This window comes from Cucurbita pepo, chromosome LG09 (assembly GCF_002806865.2).
Source record: "Cucurbita pepo subsp. pepo cultivar mu-cu-16 chromosome LG09, ASM280686v2, whole genome shotgun sequence".
NCBI classification, from domain to species: Eukaryota; Viridiplantae; Streptophyta; class Magnoliopsida; order Cucurbitales; family Cucurbitaceae; genus Cucurbita; species Cucurbita pepo.
The window spans coordinates 1,038,513-1,051,864 of record NC_036646.1 but is presented as its reverse complement, the minus strand read 5'-3'; the positions used below and the strand labels follow the sequence as shown (position 1 = coordinate 1,051,864).

The window sequence follows — 13,352 nt, the reverse complement described above, 5'->3', positions numbered from 1 at the left end:
TTTATGAGACTTTGTTGACATTCATCAAAAGTCTCTAATGAATTATGAGTTCAATACATCTTGTTTGGCAGAAATACGAGCATTACTTGTTCATTATCAAACAATCATTTACTCACAAACCTCATGTGTGGCTAATAGTTTGAATTTTCCATTTTATGAAAAACCCTTTTCCCTCCGCTCAACTCTAATCCCAAAGATATTTTAGTGATAGGTTCTACGGGAACGGGACAATCAATGATAATCAATGATACACTGATGGATATATGGGGGAGGTCGAAACTTCAAATGAATCTTGTTCTGAGATCTTCATGGCTATACAAACATAAAGGAGCATGGCCATTGCAGAAGAAATGTCAACTGTAACAATGGCTTATGATTTCAACATATTCTATTACCAGAAATCACAACAGGAGCATTGCCCGTCTTCAAAGCGATGGAATCGTTGAACGTCCCTAATGACGATCTGCCTCCCGAAAATCAGAGATATAAGCTTTGCAGCATTGTGACAATCTCCACAAATTCGGAGGTTCTTGACTACCCTTATGGTTGTACCGGGAGGTGTATTTAGGAGCCCAAAAGCCATGGCTAGCTTTTCACTGTGATATCTCAGGACAAGCTCTTTCGCTTCCTCTTCCATATCAGCATGATATACTAAAGAAGTATCCGGTACATATCCCGCTAACTTTATTTCCTTGATTAACTCGTCGAGCGCTCGTCGCAGCTCGACTGAAATGGAGTGAACTCCATCACCAGAGAAGAACTCATGTACTACATTGTTTACCTCCACAGAACTACACCCAGGAACCTTCACCACCCCTCTATCTTTCATCAATTTCCTCAGACGGTTCACGTCCTCCCATCTTCCTAATCGAGCACACAAGTTCGATAATATGACATAGTCGCCTCCATGGGAATCATCTAATTCAAAAATCCGTTCAATGACTCGCTTTGCCAAGTCGACATTACCGTGGTTGCTGCAAGCAGATAACAGGGTGCGCCAGAGAATAGGTGTCGGCTTAATTGCCAATTCATCTATGAACTTATAAGCCTCGTCTAGTCGACCTGTTCGACCAAGCAAATCGACCATACATCCATAATGCTTGATCCCTGGAGTTATTCCATGGTTTTTATACATGCTATAGAAATATCCTCTACCTTCCTCTACTAGTCCAGCATGACTGCAAGCATACAAAAGTCCCAAAAACGTAATCTCATCAGGTCGAACTCCTGCTTTCTTCATCTCTTCGAACATCGAGATGGCTTTCAAGCCATCCCCATGAGTTGCAAATGCAACTATCATTGCAGACCAAGCTTGTGTGTCTCTCACACGCATTCCCTCGAAGATCGAAATGGCATCAACTATACTACCGCATTTCGCATACATATCTATAAGTGCAGTGTTCACCTTCACAAATTTATCAAATCCTTTCTTCTTAACATATTCATGAATCCACCTTCCAAGATCTAGTGCTCCCAACAGAGCACATGACATAATTATACTAAGCATTGTAACATCAGTAGGCTCAAGATTGCTAGCTTGCAATTCTCTAAACAATGACAAAGCCTCATTGGGTTGACTACTTCGAGCATAGCCTGTAATAATGGCATTATAGCTAACAATACATGGCTCCTCCATTCCATCAAAAACTCCCCGTGCTGCATTCATGTCATTGCACGCCGCATACATATTTATAAGGGTTGGGCATATGTAAATATTGTGACCAAGTCCTAGTTTAATAGCAAAGCAATGCAACTGCCTGCCTTCTTCCAAGGCCTTGGAACCAGCACACGCCTTGAGAAGAGACGAGAATGTGTAGTCATCAGGAAGCAATCCAGAGCACAGGACTTGAGCAAAAAGAGAGAATACAAGATATGGAGAATTAGAGCGAGCATAACCACGAGCCATTATGTTAAACAGTACAATATCCTTGTCAAGCATTTTATCGAACAGGTGGTGGGCATGGTCCATGGACGAAATGGTGGGGTTACGCGTGCAGAAATTAATGAGCTTTGTGAGAACAGAGATGTCATTGTGAAGATTTGTTTTGATGGTATAAGCTTGAATTTGCTTGAGCTCCCTCAGAGATGAACATTTGGAGAAAAGAGAAAGTGGGTGGGGTTGATTTATGAACTCATTCTTGGGTTTTGAGAGAGCAAATTGGCTTGTTGGAATACACGAGATTGCCATTTGAATACTCAATTCTAGGAACGTAAATTATCTCAACTTCAAAACAACTTGCATAAAATTCCCGCCGGAGTACTGAAATTAGTTGAAATTCAACCCAGAAATCAAAGAGCAAGAACAGGATGAAGCTGGATACTGCACTGAATCGTGCTTCCAGTATCCAATTCGCCGTCAAGCAAGGTCAGAGAGACAGAAACAATTTACCTTGAAAATGCATAAAGGATTGTTGTTGCAAGAAGAAAGTGACGCCGGCAAGCGCCCACTTTCCGGAAATGGATAGAGAAAACCTCATCTTTAGGAAAGAAGCAAAATCCTCTATCTGAAATTCTACGATCCTCGTTTTTATTTTATTTTATTTTATCTTTTTTAAATAAATAAATAATTGTCATTTTAACCTAATTACAAAATTACCTTTCATTAAGAAAAACCTCAAATAAATAAAATAAATTAATTTACTTTTTACCACAGTTATAATTTTCCATTCATTTTTCCTTTTTCCCTTTCACTTTCATCCTTAAAAAAATATAAATAATTTAATGATCGAAATTGATTATTTTTTGTTTGTTTGAAACCTCTAAATTTAAATACAAGGGTATAATAGTATTTTTAAAAGGTAAATTACATTAATTTCTTTAATTACATAATATAGCTAAGTTGATTTTTCTCGAGAGTTGGACGAGTAAATTTTCATTGAAACTTGCTTCTCCATCGACTTCGCCTACTGCTCCTTCGAAGTCACCGGTGGAAATTCCAGTTGCAAATCCCTTAATCTCAACTCCTCCTGCTTTGGTTTCATTGTCGGCCTCTACTCTTGACAATGGTGATGCTCCGAATAGAATTGTATCTCTGGGTCAATCCTCGTGACTGTAATTTCCTCTGCTCTAATGCTTTAAATGTAATCGATTTGTCTTCACTCTTGGCTCTCCTCTAAATACGCATATCTTAGGGTTTCATTATTGGCATTAGTCATTAATGTAGTTTTCTTAATCTATTTCTTATTTACTCGTACTCATTTGTTCGATAGCAAATCAATCCACACCCTTCAGTACTTGACCATTACGGGCTCAGATATTGTCAATACTATCAATTCTGTCAATCAACTACTGCATATCCCTACTGTTTCTATCAAACATATTCTTCGTTATGTTAAGGTTTCTATTCCACAACAACTCTTAGTCTTGTGTGACATCAAAAGTGCTATTTCTTTTTTTTAGCTTTAATCCCGTTTCTCACAAGCGAGCCAAACATGTTGAATTAGATTATCATTTCCTTTGAAAACTTATTGTCGCTAGCAACCGTCGTACACAATATGTATCTTCCCATCTCCACGTTGCTGACATCTCCACAAAAAGTGTATCATATTTGACTTTTATTATAGACAAATATCTTATATAAATGTTCTCTCCATTTCCATTTTCTTTTCCTTTGTAACTTATTTAATTCTGATTACAAATAGAGAACTTTCCCAACATGAAAACAAAATGCAAGAAATAAGATAAACATAAGACCATCGAGTTCCTAAAATTTGGGAAACTCAAGGGTAGAGCCACATTGTCCGCTCGGGAAAATTGGGCAATTTATGAAACCAGAGGCGGAAGAATCCACGCACAAGTAAACCTCGTACAGTTGACGGTTGCCGGAATCATCCACGTTGCAGGTGATTCCAGGGCTGTACCCAACTCCTTCTTCTATGGCACTCTTAATCTTATCCAAACTGTAATAACTTCCATCTGGGTTTATTCCTGCTGTTTCCAGAGCTTGCAGGATGTTGGCTTGGCTTTTAAGCTTCAGGCTCGTCTCAAAGTATCCATGTTGGTCGAGCACGGACTCCGCGCATGTCCCATGTTTGTCCCACTCATGCGCCCAGAATTTCGTGCTGTCGCTGCTTGGACACGCTAGTGATGGCCAGTTCCTTTGCATGCTGCTCACCAAATCTGATATCTGCGTCCCATATATAAACACCGCCAGTAAATATTGTGTTCTTTAGACTTTTTCTTTCGTATTTTTCATTAAAATTTTAAAACGAGTCGAGAGGTTTTCACACTATTATTAAGTAATATTTCGTTTCGTTTCTTCAACCGATGTCGGATCTCACAATCCACCCCTTTAGGGGCCAGCGTTTTCACCGACACACAGCTTAGTGTCTAACTCTAATGTTTTAAAACTTGTCTGATAGGAAAGAGGTTTTACATCCTTATAAGGAATGCTTCGTTCCCCTCTCTGAACGATGTGGTATCTCACAATCATGTTCTTGGGGGCCAGCGTACTTTCTAGAACACTGACGGGTATCTGGCTCTGTTACCATTTGTTGAACAGTCCACTGTTAGCAAATATTGTCTTATTTGAATTTTTTCTCAAAGTTTTAAAACAATACTTCGTTCCTCTCTTCAACCGATATGGGATCTCACAATCCACTCCCTTAGGGGCCAACGTCCGTACACTATATGGTGTTAGACTCTGATACTATTATAACTGTCTAAGCCCACCGCTGTCAAGTTCTTTGGACTTTTCCTCAAGGTTTTAAAACACGTTTGAGAGGTTTCTACACCTTTATAACGAATGCTTCGTTTTTCTCTCCAACCGAAGTGGGATCTCACATAAGTACCTGAGTTCGATCGAAGGGGTTGGATGAGTCGCAATTAGAGGGGTAAGTGCCATCATTGTAATTAGGCCAAAGGCCATGGATTTTGAAGTCAGCAGACGGTTTTCCAGCGCGGGGATAGCAGCAGCTTCTTCCCGTATCACAGTAAGAACCAGGCCACTGCAAAACCAAACGAAACACAAAAATCTCAACAAAACAACACTAAAAATTGAATCTTTCCAACTGGGTTTAGTCTCAAATGACACGTAAAAACTCACACTTTGAACAAAGTAGAAGAAATCAAAGTCTTGGGCGAGGCAGAGAAGCGAGAGGCATTGGAAGATGACAAGGTTGATAAGAACAAAGCGAGTGAAGGAACACATGGCTGATGCGTATTGGTTTGATAAGCTTTGGAATAAAGGAAAGGGTGTTATATAGAGACGTACAAGGAAGGCATCGTTTTGGAATATTATCTGTGGATACAGGAAATGACAGGCCATCTTTTTCGGATCTCTTCTAAATAGGAACGTTCATATTGTCATTTAATAACGTCGGCCAATTTTTATTTTTTATAGACTATTTTTTTAAATTTGTTTTGCTGTGTTTTTCGTGTGTGAATTTAATTATTTTGACTGCCATTTGGCGGATGGATCCGACTCTTGCATTGACTCTCCAAGTTCAAAGTTCACAGTTCACACTATACTTATAGATAATTATAAAAAAAAAAAAAAAAACTTTATTCAACGAAAATTAGTATCAAGGGTGGAGTGAGAAAATTTAAAAAAAAAAATAAGATTTTTAAATATATAATATTTTAATATAAATTATTACTCGTGTTAGGAGTATGTGAAATTACTAACTTATTTTAGATTAACACTGCAAACACCAAGGGGTGGTGGCGCAGTTGGCTAGCGCGTAGGTCTCATAGCTAAAGAGTTATCCTGAGGTCGAGAGTTCGAGCCTCTCTCACCCCAATTTTTAGATATTATGTTAAAATCTTTGGAATATATAAAATTGAGATGGTTATTTTCTAGGGGTAAACACGAAGGGGTGGTGGCGCAGTTGGCTAGCGCGTAGGTCTCATAGCTAAAGAGTAATCCTGAGGTCGAGAGTTCGAGCCTCTCTCACCCCAGTTTTAGATATTATGTTAAAATCTTATTATCGCGATATTAGGATTATATGAAATTCCGTAAGTAAATTTGTCTAGTCTGTAAACACCCAGGGGTGGTGGCGTAGTTGGCTAGCGCGTAGGTCTCATAGCTAAAGAGTAATCCTGAGGTCGAGAGTTCGAGCCACTCTCACCCCACTATTTTAGATATTTTGACTAAAATCTCGGATAAATGATGAATATTTAATGCATGGCGGGCCAGATGGCGTGGACGATAGGAAGAACCCGGACCCGGCTACTTACGCGCCAATATTACAAGTCCCGTTATCGGATTGTATATTTCGTTACATTTATATACCTTAGAAGATTTGTTGTTCTTGGCGACGAAGGTCAATTCCCGTTTTTGACGGAACGAAACCAGCCCGATTTCATTGCATTACCACATGTATGTTCTTGGATTATGTCCCAATTTGATCCAGCCCACTTCCATTTGAGTAAGTCCCTCCTCATTCTTCCTCCGCTCTTCAGCACTGCTCCGGAACCCCTCCGGTCCGCTGCCCTCTCAGCGCGATCGCTGGGGATTCTAGCTTTCTCATCATTTGCTCCGATTACTACTAGTACGCCTCTTTTGTTTTTAATTCCTGTAGTGTTTAATTATTTGCGACTGTGAGCCAATGAGGTTTGTTTTTGGTGACTTAGGTGTTTGATTTCTGGTTGCGGAGAATGAGCGATCATCTCGCTTTGTATGTGGATCGATTAATTCGGCCGGCGCCCGTTGATTCGGAGCTCAGCCCGATTGAGGTTGTTCCTCTCTTGCCGGTCGCAGGGAACTTGGACGGCGATTCAGTGGGCTTGTCTAATTCGACGTCCAATTCCAATGCTGATGAGAGGGAAGAAAAGAATGAGGGTTTGGATGGAGAGGATGATTCATTGATTCAGACAGCGGAGTGTCGCATTTGTCAGGATGAGGACGTGATTAAGAAGCTCGAAACGCCATGCGCCTGTAGTGGAAGTCTTAAGGTATAAATGATTGATCCCTCGTTTTAGAAATGAAGCATTATAAAACTTTATAGAACCTCTGCTTCGTTCTATATTCAAATAGTTTGGATTTAGGTCTAGTTGCAAATCGCTAACGGTATATACCTTATGGGATTAACAATAAATAATGGCTGGCTTAGTCGATGGTGATGTGAAAATTTACACCTGTATCAGCCCAAACTCACCTTCTTTGGGTTTTCCCTTTCGGGCTTCCTGCTTTTACACTCTTATAAGCAATGCTTCGTTCCCCCCTCCAATCGATGTGGGATCTCACAATTCACCCCCTCCCGGACCTAGTGTCCTCGCTGGCATTCGTTGTCCCCTCCAATCGTTGTGGGATTAAGAAATNTAATCCTGAGGTCGAGAGTTCGAGCCTCTCTCACCCCATTTTTAGATATTATGTTAAAATCTTATTATTGCGATATGAGGATTATATGAAATTCCGTAACTAAATTTGTCTAGTCTGTAAACACGAAGGGGTGGTGGCGCAGTTGGCTAGCGCGTAGGTCTCATAGCTAAAGAGTAATCCTGAGGTCGAGAGTTCGAGCCTCTCTCACCCCAGTTTTAGATATTATGTTAAAATCTTATTATCGCGATATTAGGATTATATGAAATTCCGTAAGTAAATTTGTCTAGTCTGTAAACACCCAGGGGTGGTGGCGTAGTTGGCTAGCGCGTAGGTCTCATAGCTAAAGAGTAATCCTGAGGTCGAGAGTTCGAGCCACTCTCACCCCACTATTTTAGATATTTTGACTAAAATCTCGGATAAATGATGAATATTTAATGCATGGCGGGCCAGATGGCGTGGACGATAGGAAGAACCCGGACCCGGCTACTTACGCGCCAATATTACAAGTCCCGTTATCGGATTGTATATTTCGTTACATTTATATACCTTAGAAGATTTGTTGTTCTTGGCGACGAAGGTCAATTCCCGTTTTTGACGGAACGAAACCAGCCCGATTTCATTGCATTACCACATGTATGTTCTTGGATTATGTCCCAATTTGATCCAGCCCACTTCCATTTGAGTAAGTCCCTCCTCATTCTTCCTCCGCTCTTCAGCACTGCTCCGGAACCCCTCCGGTCCGCTGCCCTCTCAGCGCGATCGCTGGGGATTCTAGCTTTCTCATCATTTGCTCCGATTACTACTAGTACGCCTCTTTTGTTTTTAATTCCTGTAGTGTTTAATTATTTGCGACTGTGAGCCAATGAGGTTTGTTTTTGGTGACTTAGGTGTTTGATTTCTGGTTGCGGAGAATGAGCGATCATCTCGCTTTGTATGTGGATCGATTAATTCGGCCGGCGCCCGTTGATTCGGAGCTCAGCCCGATTGAGGTTGTTCCTCTCTTGCCGGTCGCAGGGAACTTGGACGGCGATTCAGTGGGCTTGTCTAATTCGACGTCCAATTCCAATGCTGATGAGAGGGAAGAAAAGAATGAGGGTTTGGATGGAGAGGATGATTCATTGATTCAGACAGCGGAGTGTCGCATTTGTCAGGATGAGGACGTGATTAAGAAGCTCGAAACGCCATGCGCCTGTAGTGGAAGTCTTAAGGTATAAATGATTGATCCCTCGTTTTAGAAATGAAGCATTATAAAACTTTATAGAACCTCTGCTTCGTTCTATATTCAAATAGTTTGGATTTAGGTCTAGTTGCAAATCGCTAACGGTATATACCTTATGGGATTAACAATAAATAATGGCTGGCTTAGTCGATGGTGATGTGAAAATTTACACCTGTATCAGCCCAAACTCACCTTCTTTGGGTTTTCCCTTTCGGGCTTCCTGCTTTTACACTCTTATAAGCAATGCTTCGTTCCCCCCTCCAATCGATGTGGGATCTCACAATTCACCCCCTCCCGGACCTAGTGTCCTCGCTGGCATTCGTTGTCCCCTCCAATCGTTGTGGGATTAAGAAATGTATATGTATATGTGAAAGTGAACGCCATAATTGTGAGGAATATTTTTCTTAGGAATGTACTTACATTCCGTATGCTATAAGGCCATTTACATTTCTCTTGTTTCGGTTATCTCAAATGCATCTAATGAGGCATTTACTGTTTGTGTTGCATTATGATTTAGATGAGATGTTAACAATGATTACTTTCCCAGTATGCTCATCGGAAGTGTATACAGCATTGGTGCAATGAAAAAGGGGATATCATTTGTGAGATTTGTCATCAGGTATGTTTACATTCTTGATTTTACCTGGTTATATCAAGTCCTTGGAATCATATATGCATTTGATGTCGATATTATACTAGAGGAGGTACGGTTGTGCCCCCTTTTCGGGATAAGGGCAGTGTTAGACAAACACGACTCTCCACAATGGTATGATATTGTCCACTTTGAGCATAAGCTCTCATGGCTTTGCTTTGGGCTTCCCCAAAAGGCCTCATATCAATGGAGTTAGTATTCCTCGCTTATAAACCCATGATCATTCCCTAAATTAGTCGATATGGGACTTCCATCATCCAACAGGAAGAATTCTTTGGCAAACTTGTTGCTTTGCTGTTGTGAGGGGTGTTTGTATTCATATTTTTCAATGAAAGTGGTTTTTTTTTTTGTATATATATACACACGTGCACTCGACATGTTATGTTATGTGGCCGCATGGTACTCATTCAATACATCACGGATGCGCCATGACACAATCCGGTGAAAGCATCTTGGATAGAATAAGCTGAAAGAAAACGTTTCTTATGTAATGATATTTCCATTGAAAATGAAGTCAAGAAATGTTACAGTTTGACTATTAAAAGATTAAAAAATTAAGATGATGAGCGTTAACGCATATATATGGAACAATTCAACTACTTTGAATGTTATGGTTTTCTAGAGGTTCAGCTTATCTGATTTTATACTCCTACATATTATGTACAGCCTTACCAGCCTGATTATACAGCTCCACCACCTCCCCCTCGAGTTGAAGAAACGTCTATTGATATTGGGTACCTTACATGCTTCAAACTTCCTTGCTTTAGAAAGTTCCAGGATTATCTTTTGAAATGTTTTTGTTGAAAAATTATGGTTAACTCTCTGATTTTTTTTTTTTTTTTCATTTTCGATATTGAGCTAAACGTGTCGTATCTTTGTTTGCGTTCTTGCTTCTGCAGGGGAGGGTGGACCATTACTGGCACACCTTTGAGTTTACACGATCCTCGCCTTTTGGCTTTTGCAGAGACTGAGCGTAATTTATTGGAAGTCGAGTATGATGAATATGCTGCTTCTGATGCCGGTGGAGCAGCATTTTGTCGAGCAGCTGCTCTTATTGTAAGTTTACTGTTTGATATCACACATAAGAAGTCTCGGTAATATAATCACAAGTCTTATTATTATCATTCACTTCTCATAAATTGATGTAAATATAGATACCCTACAATCTCAATAACTAGCTAACAGATACACCATTGTGCTAATACCTCACTCCTGAAGGTGTTTTTAATGCTTGGCCTCACTCTTGAAGGGTTTTCCATTCCATGGGATAACATCATTTGCTTGATTTCAATATGGCAGCTCATGATCCTACTTTTCTTGCGCCATGCAATGGAAGTCTCCGATTCTGAAGACGATGATTACGTGTCTGCGTTCTTCTCTGTAAGTCGAGTTCATTGTTTTAATGTGGAATGGGCAACAATCTTTGACGGTTTTCCTTTTTCTATTATCTTTGACGTTGCTCAATTTGTGCATGTTGTTTTCAACCATACTGTTCAGATTTTCTTGCTTCGAGCAGCTGGTTTTCTCTTGCCCTGCTACATTATGGCTTGTGCAATCAGCATCTTGCAACGTCGACAACGAAGACTGGTGGATATTACCTCCCACATTCGTTAACTAATGATTCAACTTCAAGTTTATTTACTAAATGTTTGCTTTCCTTTATGTTCTGCCTAATTTGAGGAACGGGAGGCCGTAGTCTTAGGTGCAGCACAAGTTGCTTTTATGCGCACTTTCATGAGGACCTCAAATGACTTCCCACCAGGACACTGTTTAACTTACATAGGTGCAAATTGTATAACCTCTTCATTTATCCCCCCCAATGGTTTTAGCACCGAAACGGGCAAATCTAGATCTCCCTTAAAACCAGTGTCTATATCTTGTAATCTGACTTCTACATTCATTTTGCAAACACCGAGAGTAATTCTTCACAAGAATGCAATTGTTTTTCTTGATTTACAATCTCATAGCCCTTAGTAATTAAGCAACAAAAACTTAACCATAGTTGGGGGACTCCAAACAGAAATAGTGGGTATGGCTAAAAAGTCTCTGATATATTAGAAATACCTATATGTTTGGTCTGTCTGTCTTGTAACTATCTTATCTTACGCTTTTAATCAAAACATTCAACATGGATCTCTTTGCAGTGCGTTGAATATCAAGCTAGACGCCTCTGACTTCCCAGATCCCCTTGTTGAAAGAACAAAGAACAGCATAAAGAAGAGCAGTTGGAGTCGGAACAAGAACCAAGTATTGAGTAAACTTTTTGTCACCTAGAAAACTGATTTAATGATATATATGGGCGGTCAAATAGGCAAAAGAAGCCGATGGTCGATTAACTTTCAAGGGGGGATTTGTTCCAACAGTCATAATTCATGCATTAAATGATAGCTTCATAATCAGTCATGCTTCTTCTTGTTTGTTTGCTCTAGAGCAGGTGCACAAAAGAAGGGCCACAAACCATCAGACAGATCCAAGAAGTCCAATTGATGCAACAAAAGCAGCATAAGCTCATTCTTAAGGGTGTTTCCAGGGAGGATATGCACAAAAAAAGGGGAAATCCATGGCGCCTGATCCACATCAAGTCATCAATCAACCAAAAGAAGAGGTTCATTTCATTTGTTTTGATTACAAAAGGGAATAATAATAAAAGCTGATGCATGATGAACCTGTTGGCATTTTTAGTATCTGTCTTATTGTTCTTCATAATGGTGCATTCCTTTCCTTTCCTTTCCTTTCCTCCATGCATTTTCTTAGATGAGCTGGAATTACACTAATAGAAATGATCATTTATGACCAAAGAGAATACTTGGTGTAAGGGGGTAAGGATGAGGTAGGTTGATGACTTTTCTGACAGGATAATTTCACCAAAACCATATGAATTTTTGGTCCCTTTGGCTTTAAAGAAAATGTACTTACTGCCGCCACGTTCTTTGTTCTGTTGACTACTCCCATTCCCATTCCCATTTCATCAATCCCTTCCATCTATTCCACTCCAATCCTACCACTTTTCCACCATAACCTTCATATATTCATGCCCCCTCTTGCCCATTCATTGTATTCACCTTTATCTTCTTAGTTTGTTTCATTTCCACTCCAAATCAAACAAAGCCAACAAAGCATACCCTATAACTTTGTCAAAGATCAGATCAGATCGGTCCATAACACCTAAGGCCACATATAGCAAATATTGTCCCCAAATCCAATGCTAGCAGATATTGTCCACTTTTATCCATTATGTATTCAGCCTCAGCCTCATGATTTCTCTCTCTAATTGATGTGCAGGACTTTATTTTTCGTTTCCCTTTTTTTTTTCTTTTTTTCACGGATAAATATGTGGAGGGGAAAGTAAATTGTAAAGTTTGATTATATGGCCAATAAGGAGGACGCATGGTGATGTTAGATCATAGTGCCGCAACCCCCTAGGCCTATAACTATGGCGGCACCGGCATGTCCACCGCATTAGTTGCGGCACATCCACGGCCTGGCCATTAATTAGAGCACGCCTTGGCCTCTGGTTGTCATAATGTCATTTCAAAGATAAAATTGAAGTGTGAAAAAAGGGTGAAGCCGCAAAGATTTGTGCTGCTTTCTTCACTCCTAATTTAATCACTCATTAGTCATTTCAATGACTCAGCATTATCTTTCATTATGAGACAAATCTGTCACCTCTTCCCTTTGATTTTACCCCTCCCCTCCCCACCCCCTTAATTATGCTCTTAATGGCTTCCATTATCACACTAAACCCGACATCCTATGCCCTTTGATTTATTCATTCTCTTTGGCCTTATATGGTTTAAAAATGACCACGTGCCTCAAACAATGAGTAGGGGTGTACATTCTAACCTGAGAATCCAATTCGAATTATAAGGGTTGGGTTGAGTTTAAAATGATTTCGTGTTTAAATTGGGTTTGTTTTTTTAGGACCCGATTTGAGGGTTCGAAATTTAAAGTATTGGGTCAACCCGACCCAACTCGAGAACCTTAAGAAAAAAAGAAAATAAAATAGGCTCAAGCCCATGCAGCCCCAATCTGTGAGTCATCGTCTGCGTATGCGTCTGCACTACAGACTGCCTGTCTCTCCCTCTCTCTCTACTCTTTAGCAGTGAGTTAGAGACTTTGTCTTGCAGACTCACGCAGTGTTCGTCTTCGACCTCTACTAGCGTAATTGGGTAAGTGAAATGAAGTCTCGACTCTTGCACTCTTTGTCTCACACACTCACA

General features: G+C 40.1%; 3 protein-coding genes and 3 non-coding genes across 16 annotated transcripts; 4 read left to right on the top strand and 2 right to left on the bottom strand.

Moving 5' to 3' along the window:
- Positions 1 to 241: 241 nt before the first annotated feature.
- LOC111801473 (pentatricopeptide repeat-containing protein At2g02980, chloroplastic) lies at positions 242 to 2,495 on the bottom strand. The gene has a single exon (XM_023685484.1). The coding sequence runs from the start codon at positions 2,186 to 2,188 to the stop codon at positions 392 to 394; it is 1,797 nt and encodes a 598-aa protein (XP_023541252.1). The 5' UTR covers positions 2,189 to 2,495; the 3' UTR covers positions 242 to 391.
- A 1,068-nt stretch (positions 2,496 to 3,563) lies between these two features.
- LOC111802349 (extracellular ribonuclease LE) lies at positions 3,564 to 5,165 on the bottom strand. The gene is made up of 3 exons (XM_023686679.1): positions 5,045 to 5,165; positions 4,791 to 4,946; positions 3,564 to 4,126 (listed from the first exon to the last, which is right to left on the bottom strand). The coding sequence occupies exons 1-3, from the start codon at positions 5,147 to 5,149 to the stop codon at positions 3,704 to 3,706; spliced, it is 684 nt and encodes a 227-aa protein (XP_023542447.1). The 5' UTR covers positions 5,150 to 5,165; the 3' UTR covers positions 3,564 to 3,703.
- Positions 5,166 to 5,655: 490 nt separating this feature from the next.
- TRNAM-CAU lies at positions 5,656 to 5,740 on the top strand. The gene is given in 2 exon segments: positions 5,656 to 5,693; positions 5,705 to 5,740. It is a non-coding gene; the product is annotated as a tRNA-Met (tRNA).
- A 73-nt stretch (positions 5,741 to 5,813) lies between these two features.
- Positions 5,814 to 5,898, top strand: TRNAM-CAU. The gene is given in 2 exon segments: positions 5,814 to 5,851; positions 5,863 to 5,898. It is a non-coding gene; the product is annotated as a tRNA-Met (tRNA).
- Positions 5,899 to 6,169: 271 nt separating this feature from the next.
- Positions 6,170 to 11,864, top strand: LOC111802745. 11 transcript variants are annotated; one of them, XR_002816299.1, is made up of 9 exons: positions 7,929 to 8,066; positions 8,149 to 8,469; positions 9,028 to 9,099; positions 9,799 to 9,866; positions 10,032 to 10,188; positions 10,432 to 10,512; positions 10,630 to 10,719; positions 11,277 to 11,379; positions 11,567 to 11,864. XR_002816299.1 is itself a non-coding variant. In XM_023687225.1 (9 exons), exons 2-9 carry the CDS (start codon positions 8,173 to 8,175, stop codon positions 11,282 to 11,284), a joined length of 876 nt encoding a protein of 291 aa, XP_023542993.1. In that variant the 5' UTR covers positions 7,929 to 8,066; positions 8,149 to 8,172; the 3' UTR covers positions 11,285 to 11,864. The 11 variants fall into 11 exon arrangements, 6 of the variants coding, with proteins under 6 accessions (XP_023542991.1, XP_023542990.1, XP_023542989.1 ...); XR_002816298.1 differs by having other exon boundaries at positions 11,562 to 11,864; XR_002816300.1 differs by having other exon boundaries at positions 11,277 to 11,386; positions 11,562 to 11,864.
- On the top strand, positions 7,389 to 7,473 carry TRNAM-CAU. The gene is given in 2 exon segments: positions 7,389 to 7,426; positions 7,438 to 7,473. It is a non-coding gene; the product is annotated as a tRNA-Met (tRNA).
- Positions 11,865 to 13,352: the final 1,488 nt, after the last annotated feature.